The sequence below is a fragment of the Buteo buteo genome, chromosome 10 (genome assembly GCF_964188355.1).
Source record: "Buteo buteo chromosome 10, bButBut1.hap1.1, whole genome shotgun sequence".
NCBI lineage: Eukaryota > Metazoa > Chordata > Aves > Accipitriformes > Accipitridae > Buteo > Buteo buteo.
In genome coordinates this window covers 5104260-5126474 of record NC_134180.1, presented here as the reverse complement: position 1 = coordinate 5126474, position 22215 = coordinate 5104260, and the positions used below count along the sequence as shown (strand labels likewise).

General features: G+C 62.3%; 1 protein-coding gene across 1 annotated transcript; it reads left to right on the top strand.

The window, feature by feature from the left end:
- The first annotated feature begins 6668 nt into the window (after nucleotides 1-6668).
- On the top strand, nucleotides 6669-20260 carry LOC142035352 (nuclear receptor ROR-beta-like). Its single transcript, XM_075037417.1, has 13 exons — nucleotides 6669-6675; nucleotides 7110-7205; nucleotides 8946-9097; nucleotides 9618-9654; nucleotides 14437-14522; nucleotides 14623-14764; nucleotides 15107-15520; nucleotides 15957-16078; nucleotides 16425-16557; nucleotides 17625-17732; nucleotides 18127-18237; nucleotides 18532-18644; nucleotides 19210-20260. The coding sequence occupies exons 1-13, from the start codon at nucleotides 6669-6671 to the stop codon at nucleotides 19369-19371; spliced, it is 1683 nt and encodes a 560-aa protein (XP_074893518.1). The 3' UTR covers nucleotides 19372-20260.
- Nucleotides 20261-22215: the final 1955 nt, after the last annotated feature.

Genomic DNA, 22215 nt, shown 5'->3' with positions numbered 1-22215 from the left:
CAGAGGAGGAAGCCGAGAGGCAGCCGATGGCTCGAGCGCGGGTGGGTGGGTGGGTGCAGCACCCCATGCTCGAGCAACTCCAGTGCTCTGGGCTCCTGCTTCTCCCCTCCCCAGGGTTTTGGACCAGCTGTGGGCAGGGCTGAGCGATAGGGAGGGTGAGGATGCCCAGAAGCCCCCCAGGGATGGATGGGTGCTTGAGGAGCACCTTGCACCCAGCTTGTCAGGTGCTGTCCTGGCAGCAGGGATGTCATCAAGGGTCTGGAGTGGGCCGGGGCTCTGCAAGGCTGCAAATGTGGCTGCAGCAGCATCCAAGGCTCTTCCCTGGGAAGCAGCCCGGTTCCTGCGGCAGAGCCCCGAGTGGGCAGCCAGGATGGGGCCCTCGGCCAGCGCTGTCCTTCTGCCACCAGCCCTGGCCCCAGGGTCCCGCAGCCGTCCCTAGTTGAGCCCTGGCGGGGGGATGCTCCCAGCACCCGCGTGGTTGCTTTGCTCCCAGCTCAGCCCCTGCAGACCTGCCGGGCAGCTGCCTGCACCCCAGGTCCTCTGCCTGTACCCCGGGGTGATGCTCTGGTGTCACCAGTCCCCAATGCCATCACTGTCAGTGGCAAAGAGGGGTCTGGCCATCATCTCGGCTGAGCCAAGGGCTATTTTTCTGCAATATTTCCACAATACTCAAGATTGGGGGCAAAAAAGAAATCCCAAAATATCTCCTTTTCACCCCAGTTTGGAAACTCTCCCCAAAGGCAGGCTGCTTTTCCACCTGGAGGGACACCCACAGGGAGTCCCCATCCCACCACCCTGCCTCAGCCCCAGGGACCGTGTCCCCCAACCCCCATGTGCCCCTGTCTGCCTCGGGTCCCCCCTTGCTCGCCACCAGGCACGGGAGAAGCGGCATCACATGAAACTTGGCAATTTTGTGGCTGGGAAGTTCAAAAAGATGGAGGCGAAGGGGAGGAACTGGGGGGGGGGCAGGAACAACTCGGCTTTGAAGGCGCCTGGAGATTAACTCAAGGCCACGGTGGAGGCTCGGAGACTTTTACAGCAAAACCTCATTAAGGCGGGAGCGGGGAGGACGGGGGGAGCAGGGAAATCTAAGCAGGAGGAAAAATGTTTGATTCAGCAGAAACAAGTGGGAAAAAAGCCCCCTCGCGTCCCCCCACTCCGCTTTTATCTGTCTCAGGGGGATCGGGGCGGAATATGAAATCTGCCCCTTTCCTCTTTCCTGTTTATCTCCTAATTATTACGCTGGAGATTCGGCAGCGCCGTGTGGTGCCCGTGCCCGTGCTGAGCAGAGGCAGTGCTGCCCGAGCCGGGGGCAAGTGCCGGGGGGAGCTGCCCAGGGAGCCCCTTTGAGCCCCCACGGCTCCGGGCTGAGCCCCCCGGGGCAGCAGGGAGGGAGGGGGTAGCATGGAGGGGGGCCAGGACCCTCCTTCGGGTGCTGTTATTGGGGCATCATTTGTGCAAGGAGGTGTGCCAGGGCTCTGCAGCCCGGTCCTGGGAGAAGCTGGATTTGCCCTCTCCCTGGGGACCCTGGAGCCCAGTGGGGCGATCAGGGCAATGGACTTGGCGGAGGGTGAGGGCGGCTGGGGGCAGAGGCCATGCTCCCCCGGAGCAAACCCCCCCCGGGGCGGATGCTGCGGCCGCCTGCGGTTGCTCGGCACCTCGGCCCACTGACCTACTTTGAGCATCGCTGCGCCGCGGGCATGCGGGGATGGGGATGGGGACGGGGATGGAGATGGGGATGGGGATGGGGATGGGGACGCCGTGCTCCAGCCAAGCAGCGAGGCGATGCTCCGTCCCACCCCACGGGCACCCACAGCCACTGCCTGGGGTCCAGCGGGGTCCAGCCCAGCCACCCCCCCACCCCCCCCAGCCCCTAATGAAGGCTCAGCAGCCACTAATTGCTTGGGGCCCCCCTTGGGGTGTGGGGTGAGACCGAATGCCCCTTCCCCGGCCCACCGGCAGCTCTGCCAGCCACGGCTCCAATTAGCCTCGTTATCCTGCGTTGCCGCTGATTAAGGGCCGGGTAATTGCCGTGGCGTTGGATGTCCCTTACAGCCGCACGGCAGTAGCTATTGCATAAGCGCCAGGCGGGCGTTACGTGAGCGGGTCAGGCCAGCCTGGGGGCTCCAGTTACACCCGGCCCAACTGCCCCCCCCAGTCCCCACGCAGCCCCTGGCCCCGGGTGGGGACAGGGACAGCCCCACAGGGGCTGCGGGACTTGGAGGCGCACCCCACTGCTGCCTCAGTTTCCCCCTTCTCCCCTCTCTGCTTTGCACCTGCCACCCACCCCGGTGTGCCCAAGCGGCACCCACCCTGCACCACGGCCCCACACCACGGCCCCGCGTCACGGCCCCACATCACGGCCCGCGCCAGCCTTTGCATAACGAGCGCCGTGGGGCTGTGACTCACGCCGCTTCGGCAGGGCCACGTGCCCAGCACCATGCCAGATCCGGATGGCTGCCGGTGGTTGGCGCAGGTGGCAAAGCCACATCTTGTCCTCGTGGTCTGAGGGTACAGGTCCCATCCGGCGCAGCGCGGGGACCCTCGTCCTGCACCGCTGGAGTGCTTCGGCAATGGGGCTGGGAGGAAGGGTGACACCGATGCCATGGAGAGGACAAAGCAGGGGACCCGTGTCCCTGAGCGGGGGGTTCTCTGTGGCATTAACCCCGCAGCCGGGGAGGCCACATTAAGACTTGGTGGTTGCAAGCGCCACGGCTCGCCCACCAAGCCACCCTGTTCCCGCTGCCCGCACCCACCCCCTCAGCCTGCCACTGGGAGATAGGACCCCCACCTAGCTGTGGGGCTGGGGGCCGCCACGGGGCATTTCCCCACGCCAGCACCCGAGGACAAGTTTTGGGGGCACCTGTGCTGTGGCCCCCATCAGCTGGTTCACCCCATGACCCGCTCTCCGTCGGGCAGGTCATCTGTTCCCGATGGGAAACTGAGTCACAGCAAGGCGATGCGACCTGGCAGTGCCCACGGCGGGGAGCCTGTGGCAGAGCCACCACGCTGACCGGCTCTGCCAGCCGGCTGTGCCGGGGCTCGGTGAGCGCGGGGCAGCCTGGCGTTGCCTCAGCGGGGGGCTCGGTGGTCTCCGAGGCCGGGTGAAGGGCTGCGGGTGCAGGACGGGGTGATGCTGGCTGGGCGGGCGGAGAGGTTCCCCTCTTGCTGGGTGGGGCGCGAGCGAGAGCAAACAGTGATTAAGGTGCAGTGGTGTCATCCCAAATTCCTGTTCGCCTCCAGGCCAGCAGAGCTGTGCCCCTGGTTGCCACTTCAATGTGGCCACGGGCTGGCAGCGCCCCAGCATCTGTCCTGGCCCTGACCACGAAGAGTCGGCGGTGAGGCTGGACCAGGGAGGAGGGGAAGGAGAAAGGCTGGACGGTGGCAAGGTGGCAGAGTTTTTGCTTCTTATCCATTCCCGGTGGCCGTCTCCTCCCTACACTGCCAATCCCTGGGGCTGCTGGTACCACCTGCGATGGGCTGGATCCGGCTTGGCTGGACATGTCCTCCGGCATCGCCCAGGCGGGCGCAGCTTCCCGACACTAAGCCTGGTTCTGGCAGCACCCAGGCACCAGACAGCAGCTCTGGCCCCTCCGGCCCCGCTGCTTCCCCATTGCTGGGAACGGCGCCGGTCAGGGCCAGGGTCAGTGTCTCTGTGCCCATCGTCTGTGAGCGGAGCGGCACCGAGCTCCGCATCACAGCACGTGGAAGGGGAGATGGTTTTTAGGGGAGGTTGGGTGATCTCTAGTGCTGCCTCATCCGAAACGGTGCTGGTAAGGAGAGGGGAGGCCACTCCTCTCTTGGGAGCAAATATTACCCCAGAAGCTCGACTGCCACCAGCAGTGAAGTGGCTCCACCTCGTTTCTGGCTTTGCCAGGACCAGGACCCCAATTTAAATCTGGCCCAGTCCGCAGAGTGAGGACCTGGTCAAGACCAAAGGAGGTCCTACTCTGGGCTAACCTCTCCACCTCCACCCCTGTGGCCCCAAAACCATGGGGCTGAGTCCCAAACCTGCAGCACCCAGCACCTGCTGCCCCACGGGCCATTCCTGCTCGGGTGGCCCCGCAGCATCTCCTTTTCCCCCAGGACTCTCCCCGGGCCGCGCCAACGTCTGTCGGTGTTGGAGGTTGGGCACCGCACACAAAGGGTTAAGGAGACGGTGGCAGGGAGCGGGTGCGTGGGTCCGGTGTTGCTCACGGCAGGTGTGGTGCCGCTTATGTAACCTCATACTTTTGGGTTGCGCCGAGGCGCTCGGGGAGTTTTGTCGCTCTCACTCCGGCACGATTCGGCCACGACCGTCCCAGTAGCGGCAATCAGGGCCGCTCTGGGCGAGCCGGCGACCGCCTTTTGGGAGGGGCGAGTTCGTTGGGGCCGGACCCTGCATGCCCCAAAGAGTCACCACATTTCTCCCGGTCTCAGTTTCCCCATCTGTGAAATGGGGCTAATGAGGTTGACCTCCTTCGGACAGCGCCCGTGACCTCTGGGGACGGGCAGCGGCCTCGTGCCGCGCACGCCGCCGGCACGGGGGCTGCTCCCAACCGGGGCTGGTCGAGATGTGCGCTGCGGTGGGATTTCAGGAGCCATCCAGGGCTGTGCTTGCAGAAGCCCTGCTTGGAAGCAGAACCCGTAAAGACCGAGGCGAGATGTCGCCCCGCGTCCCGTCTGCGTGCCCATCCATGCGGAGAGCAGTGGAGAGGAGGGAGGAAAGCCGGGGAGGAAGGAGCGAATCCGACCGGCGAGAGCAGCGAACCCGTTCCCAATCGCCATCAGCAAAATCATGTCAGACAGCAGCACTGGAGCGCGGCAAGCGGCTCGGCTCCCTCTGCCCCCCCGCACCCCTCCGCCCCCCACCCGGCCACTGGTGTCCCCCTCCCTGGCTGCAGCCGCTCCCGCGCCGGAGCAGAGCGAGGCGGTAGCTCGGCGCACGGGTGGGAGCACACAAAGTGCCACCACGGCTCAGCCCCCCCGTCTGTCTGCCGCTGCTGCCTGCCCATGCCACTGCGAGGGGACAGTACCCGGAGTGGGGGGAGAGCCCCTCTGCCACTGGCCCGGCAGCGTCCCTGCACCCTTGGCTCAGCCCCAGGCTTTGGGATGGATCTGGGTTGAAATCACGTTCTTCAGCCGTGCTTAAATGATTTAATTTAAGGGTTTGGGGGCCATTGTGCCTCCTGCAGAGCCCAACCACGAGGGCAGGGGGGAGTTTGGGGAGGTGGCAGCGATGCCATGCGTGTGATAGTGGTGGCGGCTGCATCTGTGCCCGTGGTGGATGCCACCTCCATGCCCATGGCTGATGCGGTGCCCGTGCCCACGCCATGCCTGTGGCCATGACTGATGCCTTGCTGGTGCCCCTGGCAGATGCCATATCCGTGCCTGTGGTGGACGCTGGGTTCATGCCCATGGTAGATGCCCTCTCTGCCCACAGCAGGTCTCCAGGCCAGCGCCACTGTCCCCAAGACCCAGGCATCCCTTGGTGCTGCTGAGCACCGACCACATCCCTCCCACCCTGAGCCCTGGCCTGGCCGTGACACGGACCAGCCGCCTCCACCCCTGTGGTGTGCCACCACGGGGACTCTGGGGACACGGTGCAAGAGTTGCACCTCAAACCCCCGCCACGGGGCTTTGCCCCGTGCCGACACCTCTGGCGCTGCACCATGAGGTCTCGTCGCGTGGTCCGGAGCCATCATTTCTTTGCATTTATTCCAACAGCGTACTGGAGTTCCCCGTTATCCAGGATACGACCCCGGGCCCCAAAGCCCTCTGCGTGCATCGCAGCGTGAAGGACAGGGTGAGAAGGGCTCGCTGCCACCCCCAAAGCTTCCCGCTGCGCGCTTTCCGAACCGCAGCTCTCCCAGCCAGGATGTCCCCTCGGACCCCAGCATCCGCACCCTGCCGTGGGGACACGGTGGGGCGGCTCGGGGGTCCCCCACGCTTCCCACATCCCCCCAGCGCCGGGTGTCTGCACTTTCGCCAGGGCTCCCCCGCTCCGTCCTGCCGGGGGGTGTGGGGGTCCCTGGGATTTGGGGAGGGGGCGCACCCTGGGATTTGGGGGGGGACACAGCGGAGCCGCGCGGGGAAGGGGGTGAAGCAAGATGGGGCGGTGATTCAGCGGGACACGCAGCCGGCCCCGTGCTTGGGCGAGCCGGGACAGGACGGGCACCGGCACGGCCCTCCCATGGGCGGGCAGCACCCGGGGGGGTGTGTGTGTGTTTGGGGGGGGGGGGGTGCAGCGCCGAGCACCCCGCTGCCAGAGCCGTGTACCCCGTTCCCCCGGGGGGTCGAGAAGCCCCCGGCACCGAGGAGACGCCGGGCAGCCCCAGCGCAGCGCCGGTGTACAGCGCCGAGCACCGGCGCGGCGGGGATGGAGATGGAGGAGGAGGAGGAGGAGGAGGAGGAGGAGGAGGAGGAGGAAGGGCAGGAGGTGGGGCTGGAAGTGAAACCGATTTGGGGGGAGGCGGGGCGGGGCGGGCTCGTCATGTGAACGGCCGCATGCTCGGGCAGAAGTGGGTCAGCGGCGCCGCGGAGGGGCAGGTGCCAGAGCCGCCCGGTGCCTCCCGGTGCCGCCCGGTGCCTCCCGGTGCCTCCCGGTGCCCCCGTTCCCCGCCCCGCCGCAGGGACCCCCGCGCCGCCCCATGCGCCCCCCGGTGCGGTCCTGAGCGCCGCTGGCCACGATGCGGGGTGAGTCCGTGGGGAGGGGAGGGGTGGGGGGGGTCTGTGGGGGGGGGGAGCGCCCGGTTGCGGGGAGGCAGCGGCAAAAGTTGTCGCCGGTGGAGGGACACGGGAGGGGACCCGGCATCAGCCCCGCCGGGGGGGTGGGGGGCCGAGGGGACCCGGTATCAGCCCCACCGGGGGGACACGGGAGGACCGGCGTCAGCCCCGCGGGGGGAACACGGGGGGGGGACCCGCATCAGCCCCGCCGGGGTCCGTCTGGCTCCCCCCTTCATTAGAAATAAAATTCTTGTTTATTTTGCTTCGCTTTCCGACGCCGGCTTAGACCCGCTCTTAAGCTTTTCCTCGCACTAAACCCCTTAATCTCCTCTTCAATATGTTGCTCCCACCAGGGCTGGATTTATTGTGGGTTTTTTCCCCCCTTTTCCCCCTCCCTGCGGCAGTTTCGGGGGTGGTTTGGGGGCAGCCGGTGGGATGCTCCTGCGGGGCCAGGCGAGGGACCAACCGCAATTTCGGGTGCCCCTTATCCAGGGAAGGGGGTGAGTCGTGCCAGCGCCTGCCTGATTTTATCCGTTATTAAAGGCCATTCCTACTTTTCACCCCTCCGCTTTGCAAAGCAGGCGGTTGGGAGGAGGAGGATGGAGGGAGGAAGGCTTCGGCGGGACGGATCCACCGGCGCCCGGTGATGGTGACGCAGTGGCGGAGGACCCAGCTTTCCCCGTGCCTGTTCCCAACCAAGCTGCTGGGAGCGTGGCTGGGACCTAACACCCTGGGGTGGGATTTTTATCCCCCTTTAAAGCCGTTTTCCATCATTGCCTGCCGTGCGCGAGCCCTTCGCCCCCGCCAGGACTTGCTTGTGCACGTCTTTAGGTGTGTTTTTTGGGGACGTGTATTTAGGTGTATTTTGGGGTGCAATATTTAGGTGTATTTTTGGGTGTACGTATGGGGATGTACATCTCTGAGCTCCTCAAATTGCTTTTCCTCCCTCCCCGGCGCGGCCGCCGATGCTGCGGCTGTGCCACCCGCCGCACTCTTGTGTAATGGTGGGGCTGGGCAAGGGCGAGGCGAGCCCCCCTGCATCCCTTTCCTGCCCCGTGACATCCCGGGATTTCACCTTTATTAGTACGGAGGGAAGCATTAACGCCTGCCTAATTAATAACACTGCCTGGCTCTTACGTAGCACTTGCACAGCCAGCACTGGGCTTAATTAGCAGCTGGGTGAACTTTTCCTTTTTTTTTTAATCTTTTTTTCCTTTTTTCCCCCCAATTACTGTGCGTTGGCCCTAATTAAGGGCCAAACCCCCCTGATATCACATCATTTTCCCGTCGGGCGTTTTTCCCGCAGTCCTGCCCAGTGCAGGGTCCCCGTCTCTCGCCGAAGCCCAAGTGCCGCATGGCGACGCCAAATCGATTCAATTTCTGTTTTCTTCCCCAAAACCACCACTGCTCTGTCCCATTCCCCGGGGGCCACAGCAGCTCCTCGCTCCTCTCCTTCCCGCGCCGCGGCTGCGCCGGGGCCGGGCAAGAGGCTTTGCCTTGTATAATCCTATAGGGTTTCCAGCCCTCCCGCTCGCTTGTTTTGCAAGCAGCGTGGCGAGGAGCGTGCGGTGGCTCGGCAGCCTTTCCGACTTGTCCTAGTGACCTAGATCTGTCATTGGAAAAATCAGAGAGGGCGGAGGAGGAGCTTCTCTGCCCGTTTAGCCAGCGTGCGCACGCTGGCATGGGCGAGGATGGCCGGCACCCATCGGTCCTCTCGCACGACGGCTGCGTCTGTCCTGGGTGCCGTGGGATGGGCATGGCGATGGCCGTGCCCTTCGCCTCCTGAAAATAAGGTTGGAGGAGAAAGGTGCCCACCGGCAGTGTGGGGTCCTGAGGGATCCAGCCAGGATTTGGGATCCTTGACCCTCATAACCCTGGGGACTGGCAGCACCTGGTGGGGGAGAGTGCAGTGATGGGGACGTGTTGGTCCCTGTCCCCACGGGTGGCAGCAGGTAACCCCACAATCCGGTGGGGGCTGGGCTGGCAGCGTCCCCTGCCCGTCCTGCCTGTCCCTCCTCCCCATCATGTTTAACTTTGAACTCAGCAGTGGCTATTTAAAGAGCTGCTAATGTCTAAATCGCGCCCGGTTTATTGGATGCAGCGAGCAGAGCCGCTCTCACTGCCTTTATTTAGCCCCGTGGAGATAATTCCTCCCCCTCCGCCCCTCCCCGATTTAGCTGTAGGACCAGAGGGATTCTCCCACCGTAGCCCTATTTCTCCTCACCCTGGGCCGGTGGCAGGTTCCCCTCCCCGCCACCGCACCTTTGCCACCCTCCTGCGCCAGCCAAAGTGCAAAGGGCTGTGTCCCACGCCGGTGGGGCTGGCCTTGGAGCGGTGCCACGCGGTGCGGGAGACGGTGAACCAGAGCAGCCGGGGCAGGAGCTGGGTGGCTGTAGGGGAGCCTCATCACCCACCCGATGCTGCTTGTGGGTGAACCGCTTGCTGCAATTTCCAAGCCGAGGACACGCACTGCACCACGGGACAGGGAAAATACGGCACCTTGCCGGGTATCGGGGCGGGTGTGAAGCCACCGGCTGTGTGGCCACGAGCGAAGGCGGCTGGGGGAGAGTGGCTGAGCTCTGTTCTGGCCCAAAGTTTCCAGGAAATCTCTGCTAATCAATTAAGAAACCGGTTCCTACCTCCAGCATCACAGCCCGGCACGGGACTAGTTGTGTAATTTAAATTTTCCCTATTGCCCACATGATCCCAGCCCTGGTGTTGCCGGTGCCCCTGTGACCTGGAGCCAGTGCTTTGAACATCATGCCGGGGCCATGCCAGCCGCACGCTGCAAACCGTCCCGGCCTCACGCAGCCCCAGCCTGTTTGGGGTTACCCCCACGGTGGATGGATGGGGATGGGATTTGCCGGCGATGATAGCCGAAATGCTGGGGTGCTGGAGGACCCTCGCTGCAGCACAAGAGCCTGTTTAAAAGCAAAACCAATGGCAGTTGTAAAGGGGTGATCATTCCCTTTATTTACTTATTTATTCCTCCTCCACCACCCCTACCCCACGGCCACCTTCCCAAAATACAACGGTGGCTAATTGCTGCGGGGAAGCACTGCAGCTCCCAGAGACGGGTGCAGCCGGGAGCAGCACCGGGTCCCAGGGTCGGAGGTTGCTGCAGGGGATGAGGAAGCAGAGCTGGATTTTGGGGCAGGGATGGGGAGGTGGGATGGCATCGTAGGTCCCTGTGTGTCCCCGCGTGTCCCTGTGCAGCCTGGACCCATCTTCCTCCCCTCTGCTCTGGATGCTGAGCCAGGGGGACGCTAAACTGGAGGGATGCTGAGCTGGAAGGGACAGGACGGTGGTGGCAGAACATCAGAGCATCCCTGTGCCCTGGCTGGGGCTGGGGAGGTGAGGGAGGGCTGCGGGGCTGCTGCTAATTACCAGAGGTGCCCGTCCTGCGGCATCGATCGCGGCAGCAGGATGGGGCACAGACCTACTTTCCCAGCAGGTTCGCTGGGTAATGAGCCAGGGCACCGGGGAAGTCGCCTGCCCTGACTCTCGCCCCGGCAGCCAAGGGGGTATTTGGGGCAGCGACAGTCACGGGGGCACAGATTCACCTCCGAAACACCCAGAGCTGGGCTGCTCAACCCTCTGTGTGTCCCCCCCCCCAGCAAGGGGCACCCATGCCTGGGGGTCAGTTTGCTCCCATGGCCTCCTGTGGCCCACCCAGGGGAGGGGGTGGCCGTATCCTGACCCCAGCCCCACAGGTTGAAGGGTGTGCGGGCTCGCTCTGAGGGAGTCTGCGCAGGGGGCTTTGCAGGGACCTGACGGTGCCCCCCAAAATATCACTACCCCACCCCCCCAGGAGTCCTCACTCCTCAGCTGGGTTTTGGGGCAGGGATGCACCCTCAGGGGCACCCAGTCCCCTTTGAGCCGCCTGGATCCAAAAAGCCTCCGGCAGCAGCGGGGTCACGGCACATCCCGAGGCTCAGTGGGGTGCTGAGGATTTTGGGGTGACCCCCCCGCCCCAGCAGTAAGATCATACAGCCAAGGGGAGGGATGGGGGGAGGAGGAGGAGGAGGAGGAGGATGGGGCCACCTATGCCCCCTGCACCACAGAGGGAGGGTCCAGACCCCCCGTGGCCGGATCCTGCAGGGGTGCAAGAGGGATGCCCGCCCTCAGGGTGGAGGTGATGGAGAGGAGGGTGTGCTGGCGCAGGAGGAAGGCCAAGTCTTGCTCTAGGGAGGGCGGCTCTGGCTCTGCCAAAACCACCGGAGCCGCCTGCCCGGTTTGGGGCAAGCGGTGCTGGGCTGGAGGCGACACATATGGGGGGTGACGGGAGACCTGGGACCTGCGTCCCTCATGGAGAGCTGCAGCTTGGGGCAGCAAACGGGTGTTCCCAGCTCAAGGTATCACCCCAAAATGCCCCAAAGGCCCCATCCCCAGCGGCGGGAGGTCGGGGTGCAGCCCCGGCTCCATCCCGGTACGGCTGTGGGAAGGGTTAACGGCCACGGCGTTACACAAGCGTGTGGGGCCACAGGCAGAAAGTGTGTCAGTGGGACAGGATGGCTCCAGCCACGGAGCCACACGCAGTCACCGCACCGGGGGCCAACCGCCACCGGCACCACCGAGCCCCACGGCCGGACGGTGCCGCGGTGCCGCTTACATAAGGGCCGGCCGGTGGCAGCGGGCCGGGAGTTGGGCAAGAAATATTTACAGTGGGAGGAGAGCAAATACCATGGCCGGGACATTTTAATTGCTGGCTGGAGATTATTATTTATTTTTTTTAACCCTTTTTTTTTTTTTTTTCCTGCCCCCTATTTTAGCCCCGCCAGTCCCAAGGAGGAGTTTCACTGCCTGCCCCCCACCCCGGGCAGGGGGAAGGGGTTTTCTTCCACCTAAATAAACCCCCCTTTTGTACAACGTGGCCAATACTCACGGGGTTATGGTGGGAGGAGGGGGAGCCCAGTGCTCCAGTGGGGAAACTGAGGCACAGCGAGGGGGAGAGGTTTCATGCCCGGAGTGTGGGGTCTGCTGTGATGTTTCCCCCTGATTGCAGTGATATTTGGGGAATATGGGGTGCTGCTGCAGCCACCCCACCAGCACCCACATCTCTCCCTGTCCTGCTGGGTTTGCCCCAGGGGCACGTCTGGTCCCGGGGGTCCCCGGGGAGACATGGCCGCGGCACGAGGGGACGCCGAGGGAGCCAGCGCGGTGATTCAGGCAGGGCTTACAAACAGAGCAGCAATTAAACACTGTTCTGGGCTGTAATTGCCATCACGCCGGGGTTACGGCTGTATCTCCACGTCAGTTATTTGGGGCGAACGTCTTACGAGCAGGTCAGGTGCTGGCGGTGGGCACGGCCGTGTAATTAGCAGGATGCTAATTAGAGCCCCGAGAGGCTGCGGGCACACAGTGAGCGGTTGGGGCTTCTCCTTCGCAGCGTCCAGGGGTGATGGTTGGCTCCGAAGGAGCCAGGAGAGCATCGTCCCCACATTCCCTTAGCTCTGCCCATGCCGGCTGGGGAGGGGGTGTCTCTGGGGGGAGGGCTCCCCTCTGCCTGGGCCTGGGGGTGCAGGGGCAGGATTTGGCCATCGGCATCACACAAAGCCACCGCCGTCGTTGGGAGCTGACGAACGGCTTTCGGGGCCCCCGTGGGGCGAGCGGAGCAGCACCCTCGGGTTTTGCTCGGCGGGTGCGAGGGCCACGCTCGGCCCAGCTGTTTTGCCGGGCGTGCGGTGCCGGTAATTGCAGGGGGCCGGGAGTATCGGCCGCGGGCGTGAGGGCGCGGCACGCCGGCGATGCATCACCCCAGCGCTGCCGGCGGCTGCAATTACGTTGCATAACGAACCGACGCCGCTTCCTGCTGGGGGTGGCATCACCTCCCTGTACCCCCCCCACAGTGCCACCACCTCCGTCCCCTCCCCGCGCTCCCCCCTGGGCGATAGGGACAGGGTTTTGGGGCAGGGAGTGGGGGCGCGGAGGGGTCCCCGCGGTTTGCGGGTTGCACCCCGCTCTGGCGGCGTGGGTGAAGGTGATGGTGGGAGCCGGGGAATCGGGGGTGTCTTGGTTGTCAGAGTCCGCAAGCGAGATGGGGGTGCTGGCACGTCACCCTGCCGGTGCCTCTGTCCCCTGCCAAAGGGGTGACCCCCCCGGGGCTGCTCCTGGAGGGGGGGGGCTTGAACGGGAGGATGTCCTGGCCATCCCTGCCCGCTCCCCGCTGGCCCCGGGGTGGGCAGCTCTGCTGTCCCAGCCCCAAAAGTACAGCAGAGGCACAGGCAGAGGCTTTGGGGAGGGACGGGGGGGGGGGGTGTGACCCCCTTGGGTTTGGGGGACAATGACAACGACACAGCCCTGGGAGAAGCCCAGCTCCAGAGCTCTGTAGAGAGGGGGGGGCAAACCCCAAAATCACCTGGTGCATTTAGGGCAGGAGCTGAGCAGCGAGTCAACGGGTGGAGGAGGGATCCGTCCCTCCGCTGGCACCCGGACTTGGGGTGAGTCCTTCCCCCGTATGGCTGGGAGTAAATCTGCCCCGGAGAGGGGGACCGATAGCATCCCTGGGGGACCGATAGCATCCCCAGGGGACCGATGGCATCCCCGGGGGACCGATAGCATCCCTGGGGGACCGATGGCATCCCCAGGGGACCGATGGCATCCCGGCCGCCCCGCTGCATGGCAATGCTCGTGCTGCTACCCAGCCCAGCCTCCCCAAAAGCAGCGAGGGACCCCAGGGCACCGCCGGGTGCCGGGGTGCAGGCGGCACTGGTCGAGCACCGGGGCTGTCACCCACAGAGGTGGCCCCTGCCAGCAGCAATCCGCAAAACACGTCCCTCGACCAGAACCAGTTGCTCCCAGGGGAGAAGAGAGGCAGAAGGGAATTACCGAAGCCGGAGATTTGCACAGGCCCAGGAGATTTGAAATAACCATAATCTGGCCGCGGGGGTTATTTTGGCGTGGCAGCGGCTGCCCAGCACCCTCGAGAGCAATGCCAAGCTGAGCCCGGCCGGGGGGCGCGGGGGCTGGAGCGGGGATTAGAGGGTGCAGAGATGCCGGGAGGCACGTACGAGTCCCGGAGGTGCCCCACGTCCCCCCCCCGGTGCACACGGGGCGGGCAGAGCCAGCCCAGATCTGGGGCAGCTGGAAAATGAGGAGGACGAAGCCTATTAGCAGCTCAGTGCCAGCGAAGCAGAAGCGGGGAGGGAAGCGGATTTGTGGGGGGAAGGGGGCTGGGACCTTGAGCCGGCAATGGCTATATTGGTCCTGGGTTTCCTAAGGAGCTGCCGGGGGGGGGGTCAGGGGCCCCCAGACCCTCTGCTTGGGTCAGACCCCAGGCAGCAGAGGGTCCGTGACTGCAGGGACAGGGATGGTCCCTGTGCTGAGGGTGTCCCTGTCTGCGGTGCCCTCCCAGCGTGCACGCACCAGCTGAAAGATAAGGGGAATGATTCCAAAATGGGGTCCCGGGCAGGCTGGTGCACAAATGTGCTGTACTCTCGTAGCTCAAAGGGTTTTTCTACCCATCTCTTGGTGCTGGAGAGGATGGCGGAGCGGATGGGGGTACTCCACGTCCTGCCTGGGCCTTTTCGGGGGCCTCTCTGAGGCACAAGCATCCTTGCGGGGTCTGTGGGAAGGGCTGAGCTGCCGGCAGGTCCAGATCTCGTGCCTCAGTTTCCCCAGCTGCCGAGCAGGGCTGCAGCTGCCGCAGAGGGAGGGCCATCTCCCTCATTCGGTTTAGTGGCAGCCATCATTAACCACCGTGGTTTTCCCCCTTTTCCCCTACCACCGCAGCCCAAATTGAAGTGATCCCGTGCAAGATCTGCGGAGACAAGTCCTCGGGGATCCACTACGGCGTTATCACCTGTGAAGGCTGCAAGGTGAGCCCAGGGACACCCGGAGATGGGTGCCAGCGGGCGGGCGGCCGCAGGGGCTGGCATCCCGCCGGGCACTTTCCCAACACCTCCCCATCCCACGCAGGGTTTTTTTCGGAGGAGCCAGCAGAACAATGCCAGCTACTCCTGCTCCCGGCAGAGGAACTGCCTGATCGACCGCACCAACCGCAACCGCTGCCAGCACTGCCGCCTGCAGAAATGCCTGGCGCTGGGCATGTCCCGCGACGGTGAGTTGTGCCTGGGGTCACCAGGGGCATGTCTGCTCCTCCTCAGAGCCAGTCGGGCTGTCAGGGCTGAAGCTGCTTCCCCCGTGGGGCCAGCCCGGTGAAAGGAGGTTTTTGGGAAGCAAGAAATGCTTTTGCATCCTCCGTAGGAAAATTTAAATCGATTCTGTTCCGTTCGACCCTGGGTCGGTCTGGGGTGGGGGGTGCATCCGATGGGGCCCCTACCCCCCTCAGGGCTCCTACACCCCTATACCACACGCTCCCCTGAGAGCCAGGACCCTTCGCGGCTCTTGCTCTCGGGGGGCAAAACTGCCCTGACACAGCCACTCTCTCCTCCCCGGGCAGCGGTGAAGTTCGGTCGCATGTCGAAGAAGCAGCGGGACAGCCTGTACGCCGAGGTGCAGAAGCACCAGCAGAGCCAGGAGCAGAGCGGCGGCACCAAGGATGAGCCCGAGCCCCTGAGCCGCGTCTACACCACCAGCGTCAGCAGCGGGCTCTCGGACCTGGATGACATCTCCACGCTGTCGGACGGGCTCCTCTTTGAATTCCCCCTCACCCCCGATGGCAGCAGCACCTACTACAACCTCGACCTGCTCGCCTCGGCGCAGCCCTCGCCTGACCAGTCCAGCGTGGACGTGGCTGATGCCACGCTTATCAAGCAGGAGTCCATCTACGAGCTGATGCTGGAGCCAGCCCTGTTCGCACACGGCGCGCTGGAGGGCGGCCAGCTGGCTGCCGATATCTCAGTCCTCGAGATCGGTGAGCATTGGCATGGTCCCGGCGCGATGCCGGGCACACACGGGGTGTGCAGCCCCGGGGATGGTGCTTGGTGCAGTCCTGGGCACCTTGCAGGACGAATCCAGCCCTGGGTGCCCACGCTGTGCCAGGCACGCTCCACTGAGGGACCGACCCAGCCCCAGCCCTTGGACCAGCCCCAAGCCCATCCCCTCCTCCAGGCTGAGCACTGTCAGAGCTCAGTGCACCTGAGGTTGTGCAGAGCGTTCCCCCCTCTGCCTTGGGGACAGCCCCCGACACCCGTCTGTCCTCATATCCCCGTGACACCGCGCGTGAGCCCCTCTGCCCCTCCAGTCCCAGCAGCCCCCCAGGACACCCAGGAGAGGACGGCGTCGGGGTGTGAGGACAGGGGGGCCGGCGGCATCCCCGGGACTCACCGCCCGCTGCCCTTACCTTGCAGACCGGGTAGCCCAGAACGTGGTGAAGTCGCACCTGGAGACATGCCAGTACACGACGGAGGAGCTCAAGCGCCTGGCATGGACCCTCTACTCCCCCGAGGAGGTCCGCGCCTTGCAGAGCAAGGTGAGTGCCGCTGCCGTGGCCCCCCCGGCTCCCCGCCACAGCCAACGCTGCGGCAGCCTTTGGCAAGGGCCACCGCTATCCCCCAGTGCTGCGCCAAGGCAGGGATGAAGGCGAGGAGGATGAGGAGGGTCTTTCAGTGCTTTGGGAGCTGCAAAAGCCCAGTATTGGGGTGGGTTTGTGGTGGCAGGTCATGTCCTGGGTGTCCTAGTGCCACCACCCCCTCCATGGATGGCATGGCACCTGGGTCCCTTCCCTGCCCCGTGCAATGGAGTGTGGGGGGGGGACAGCGGAGTCAGGGTGATGGGGTGGCAGCAAGCCCTAAGGGACGTCCCCGCTGTGCCGGCAGAGCTGCGAGGCCATGTGGCAGCAGTGCTCGCTGCAGATCTCCAATGCCATCCAGTACGTGGTGGAGTTCGCCAAGCGCATCGACGGCTTCATGGAGCTCTGCCAGAATGACCAAATCATTCTCCTGAAAGCCGGTAAGAGCAGGGCACCCTGCCGTCCCCCTTCGTGTCCCTGCCGTCCCCCTCACATCCCCACCATCCCTCTTGCATCCCAAACACCTCTCGCGAGTGGCAGCCGCGGTGCCGAAGGCATATCCCATCTTTTCTTTTGGCTAGTGCTTTCCTTTCGGGATCTCCCCTCCCTCACCACCCCGGTCGGCCCCGGGCTTGGCATCAGTGCTCAGGGAGCAGGTACTGGGCTGGAAGGAGTTGAAGGTGATATTTAAAGGTGATGGTATGAAGAGGGACGTGAGCAGTGGCCTCCCTGAGCAGAGGCTTTTCTCCATGGTCGCCTTCAACCAAATGTCACCCAGAAACCAGGATAGAAATGAGCCCAGTGGGTTTTCCCCCAGGAAAAGGGGTGCCAAACCCAAAGGGGAGCAGGGAGGGAGAAGAGAAAAGGATTGACCTCTTCTCCCAGCAAGAGACTGGGAAGAGGAGGACAACTGCACCACACACCTGTGTCCCCCACCTGTCTGTCTGCCTGAGCTGGAGAGGATGTGCCCAGGCGAGGGACCTGAACGTGCAAAAGCCCCAAAATGCCAAAAAAGACAGAAGAGCCTCCCAGTTTGTGAACTTTCAGGGCTGGGGAGCTGAAAGCCTCACCCAGCACAGGGAATGTGTGCCAGCCTCCCGGTAGAGTGCTGAACCCTGAAGCCAGAGCTGGCTGTGCCCAACACGCTGGAGTTTAACTCATTCTTTCATTTCTTCCTTCCATTTTCTTTTTATTTATTTTGTTTTTACCCTCTCCCCTCTTGGTGCTCCACCATGACCTCGATCGATCTCTGTGTCCGGCTGCAAATGCCTGGATAATATTTGCCTTTGGTGAAATATTGTGGTCGCAATTGGAAACCTAAAAATACCAAACCTGCAAACCCAAATTGGATTTATTGGAATAACCAATCTGCTCTTGGGAATGAACAATCTGGACTTCAAACTTGCCCTGGGGGCTTTCCTCTTTCTTACATTTGGTCCGGGGATGATGGAACCCCCCCTGCCCTGCCCTGCCCTGCCCTCGTCTGCGCTCTCTCTGCCTACGTCAGGTTGCCTCGAGGTGCTCCTGATCCGCATGATCCGTGCGTTCAACCCCTTGAACAACACCGTCCTCTTCGAGGGGAAGTTTGGCGGCGTGCAGATGTTCAAGTCGCTTGGTAAGACCTGCTTCGCTGCACCTCTCTCGGGGTTCTCCTCTCCTTTCAACACCCGGACGGGGCTGGGGTTTGCAGCCAGGTGAAATGCAGCATCCCTGTGGCTGGGCTAAATCCCTGGGGTACAGGAGGGGGTGAGACCCCCCTGTGTTTGCTCCCACATCCGTTGGGATCGGGTTGATGTGCGCCACAGTTGGGACCCGCTTTCTGCCCCAGCCCAAAGCCCAGTGATGCTGGGCATCCTCTGCTGCAGACCCCCCCATTCACCCATCTTGTCTGCCGAAAGCTTTCCGAGCCCCGGGTGCCACTGGGGTTGGCCGGTGGGTGGGAGTTTGGGGGTGCCACCAGGCAGCGCGCAGCCATGACTTCCCCCTCTTCTCCGCTGTCCCCCCATCAGGCTGTGACGACCTCATCGGCGCCATCTTCGAGCTGGGGAGGACCCTGTGCCGCCTGCAGCTGTCGGACGAGGAGCTCGCCCTCTTCACCGCTGCCGTCCTGCTCTCCCCAGGTATGAGGGGGGTGTTGTGCCAAAGTTGGGGAGAGCTGACCTGTAAATCTCAGCGCTGCTGCCTTGGTGGATGATTTAAGTTACTCCTGGGAAAGGAGGTTGAGGGACAAAATGCATCTGAAAATGCATCTGCTAGAACTCCTCAGTGGGAGGAGGAGCCACGTTGCCCACAGTGGGATGGGGGGATGCAGAAAGGGGCTGCCTGGCCATGTCACCATCCCCAAAAGCATCCTGTGGAGCAGGAAGGGTTAAAAGCGCAAGAAGCCACCACACTGACTTGGCCATCTCCCGTAGATCGCCCATGGCTGACGGAGTCCAAGAAGGTGCAGAAGCTCCAGGACAAGATCTACGTGGCCCTGCAGCATGAGATCCAGAAGAAACACTCTGCCGAGGACAAGCTCTCGAAGGTAAAGGAGCTGCCTGCGTGCAGCATGAGGAGCCCGGACAGGGCATGGCACATGTGCCATGGGGAGATGTCTGAACTGGTGGATGTAGCTGTGTCAGAGCTCACTAGCCATGGATGGCATTTTTTAGGGGGTGAGCCCTGGGACCTGTTGAAGGAGGAGGAGGATTTCTCTTTCCAAGGGCTGTGCATCTCTGTTGTGGTGCAGGCAGAGGCAGCCCCGTGCCGCTGAGCCCAGCAGTGCATCAGGCAGTGGGGGTTTGGGGCAAAATGAGCTGTTTCAGGAACGCTTTGGGCAGGACAGAGCTGGGATGGGGAGGGGGGGGGGCACTGGGGGGCTCCTCACACCCTCCCAGTTGCTGGTTTTCCTGCGCAAAGATGTGGGTTTGGAGGCAAGGCCATGCTGCTGCCAGGCTGCCCAAAGGTGGGGGTTGTACGCTGGTGCCCCTGGTGCCAGGCAGAGCCAGTGGTCCCCAAACCCACCTGCTTGTCCCCAAGGAAGGGGGAACGGCGGCGTGAGAGATGCTAGCAGGGAACCCAGTGGTCACCAGCTCCTTCTTTCCCTGCAGATGATTTCCAAGCTGCCCTTGATGAAGACCATTTGCAACCTGCACTTGGACAAGCTGGAATTTTTCCGTCTCCTGCACCCGGAGACCGCCATGAACTTCCCACCCCTCTATAAGGAGGTCTTTAACTCGGAGCTTCAGTACAGCGACCCACGGGAGAGCTAAGGCTGGGAGCCGCCAGCCTCCTTTGAGTTCCCCAAAATTTGGAGACGAACTAAACTTCAGAGGTTTGGGGCAGTTTATTTAAATCAAATAATCAAACTCAAGAGAACCTGGGGGGCTGGGGTATATCCCTGGCCCCGTTTCCTCGCTGTGGATTGCAATAGCTCTTGAATGTAAAGCACCTTGAAGGAAAAAGCAAACGGACTTTGCCATACCGGTGAAATGAATGTGAAACTTCTGCTCGGGAGAGGAGATGCTCCTGGCAGTGGTAAGGGACCAACTCCTCCCCACAGTGCACGGACCCAGGGGAGCGCACGCCACGCACACGCCGCCACGCTCGCGGCACGGCCCTTCCTGCTGTCCTGGCTGCACTCCATTGCTGATTTTTATTTTTTTTTTAATTATTATTTTTATTTTATTTTTTTTACCCAAACACAAGGCATGGGATAAAGAAGGGGCAAGGCAGACTTGGCTGGATAGGGGTGAACCAGGCCGGTGGGGGCAGCTTTGGGCTCCCGGCTGGAGCTGAGGAGAGGGCGAAGGCAGAGCCTTTGCTTTATTTCTTCTCCCATGGGTGCAGCGAGCCCGCAGGGCACGGGCTGACCTCAGAAGCTTGGCTGAGAAAGACCTGGCTGTGGCTGGAGGGGGATTCAGCACAGGATTTTCCCATGGAGGAGGCTGGTTTGAGGGAAAGGATGCCCAATGCATTAGGGGAAAAGCTTTGCAGGGTCTCCGTGCTCTCCGTCGCAGCATTTTCCCAAATGCCTGGCCAACTCCCCATCCAGCTGGCTGACTGCCTGGCTTTTCGGAGCTGATTCGGCAGGTCTGCCTACCTCGTGCCATCTTTCCACATCCCGAGCGGTTTTTGAAGAGGGGCTTTGCCCTTGCAACTGTGGCCAAATCCCAGCTCCCAGCTGCTCCAGCCCAGAGGCAGCCGCAGGCATTGGTGCAGGCGCCGGGGCTCGGTGCCTGTCCCCATGTGTCGTCACAGGCAGTGGCTCTTTGGGTGCTGGCTATTGTGTGTAGTTTTCTTATTGAGATCATTAAAACTGTCCTGTGGCTCAGTACCCAGAGGAGGTTTTGTGGCCTTTCCTCCACCCAGCCCACAGCTGGTGCCACTGCTGGGTCCCCCCTTCCCATGCCGGGACCACCAGGAGCACGGCCGTGACTGCTGTTGCAGGTCAAGTTGGACCCAGGCTTTTCCCCACCAAGGAGCTCTTTAGAACTGTTATCTTGGGGTTTGTTCTCTATTTAGCAGGACCTGGGAGCTTTTTAGGGAGAGAAGCTGCCCACTGGGGTCAAGGGGAAGTGAAAGGTCCTTATTCCTTCCCCGGGAAGTCACGGTGTGGTCGGGACCTGCTGCTCCAAGCTTGGGAGGCTCAAAAGGTGAAGAAGGGATGGATTTGTGGGGTGATGCTGTGATAGCCTGCAGCCAGCAGGGCTGCTTGAGGGGCTCTCTGGCCAGGCTCTGCAGATGGTTTTTCCGTCCCTATTCCTGCTCCTCCTGCAGCGAATGCCAAAAGCTACAAGGGAAAAACCTGCTCCGAGGCAGCCCCAGTTTCTGCTGACAAAGGGCTAAAATCCCAAGCCCCTTCCTGCTTCATGTTGATTTCTCGTGCATCCAACCCCATCCTCTGGCAGCTCAGATCATCCCCAAGTGTAAGCCGAAGACCTTCAATTCCATAATTGCACCCCTTAAAGTAAACGAGCAGCTTTCTTAGTGATGGTAGGGGATATTCATGCTTTTGGTTAAAAGACCTCCTAGGGAAGACCATGGACCAACGTTGACCGGGGAAGACTCACCAGGAAGCCGATGGGATTTCTGCTTTGGTATAAGGCGGAGAAAAACTTGGGACCATGCTATTCCCTGGCAGCTGCCATCCGCCACATACAGCCATGCGCTTTCTGGTTTTGCTAACCGCTGTCTGAACTGCTTCTCGAAGCACATTGGAGTTCATCAGCCTTGTTTCTCTCCCCAATGGCGTTACAGCCCAGGTCTCTGGTGAAGGCTGCTGACCCTCCCAGCGGCCCCACGCGATGTTGAGTGCCAATGCGTCGTTCTCCAGTGCAGTGTTCGCAGGGGCGGGGATGCGCCATGCTTGTTTCCTGCCCTCTCGGATCCTAAAGCTTGTGAGAAGTGAGAAGTTAGTACTGCCTTTTTCGTCTAGAGGGTTGTGCCTTTTTTTGAAGAATCATTTCCGACAGCACCGTTCGCTTCCCAGCTCCTCCCTGCAGGGAAAAGCACATGCAAAAATGAATGTGCTTCGCGGAGGGGGCTCTCGCCCTCCATTTCTGCAGGACAGCAGCACTCCCCTTCTCAGAGGAGACAGCTGCGGGTGTTTTGAAATGTTTGAGGGGAAAAAAAAAAAAGCACACACCCTTCTTTACGTCCTCAGTATTCGTCAGCCAATGTGCACCAATGGTCAATGTCACTGTTTTCATTTCATCCGGCAAAGAAACCAAGAAAGCACCTTAAATTGGGAAAAGACTGAGCCCTCGCCACCGGTTGCGTTTTTCTGGCTTATGACACAGTGTCCATCTCATGGGAGAGATTTTGGATTCTGAGCAATAAAAGCCCCTGTGGGAATCTAGGGAAGACTGGAAGTATTAAACACGTGTAACTCAACCTGCCAAACTGCGGGAACCTGCACTTTTAAGTTCTCTCTAAAGGAACCGACTTGTTGATTAAATGATTTATTGGGAGGGGGTAAATGATTAAATGTCGATTAAATGATTTCTTGCCTGGGACGGGCAGCATGCATCGAAAGGGATGGCAAGGGCTCGCCGAACCCCTCGCAGCACCTCTGCTGGCTGCAGCCTCTGCTTTCAGCTCACCCGAACACACAG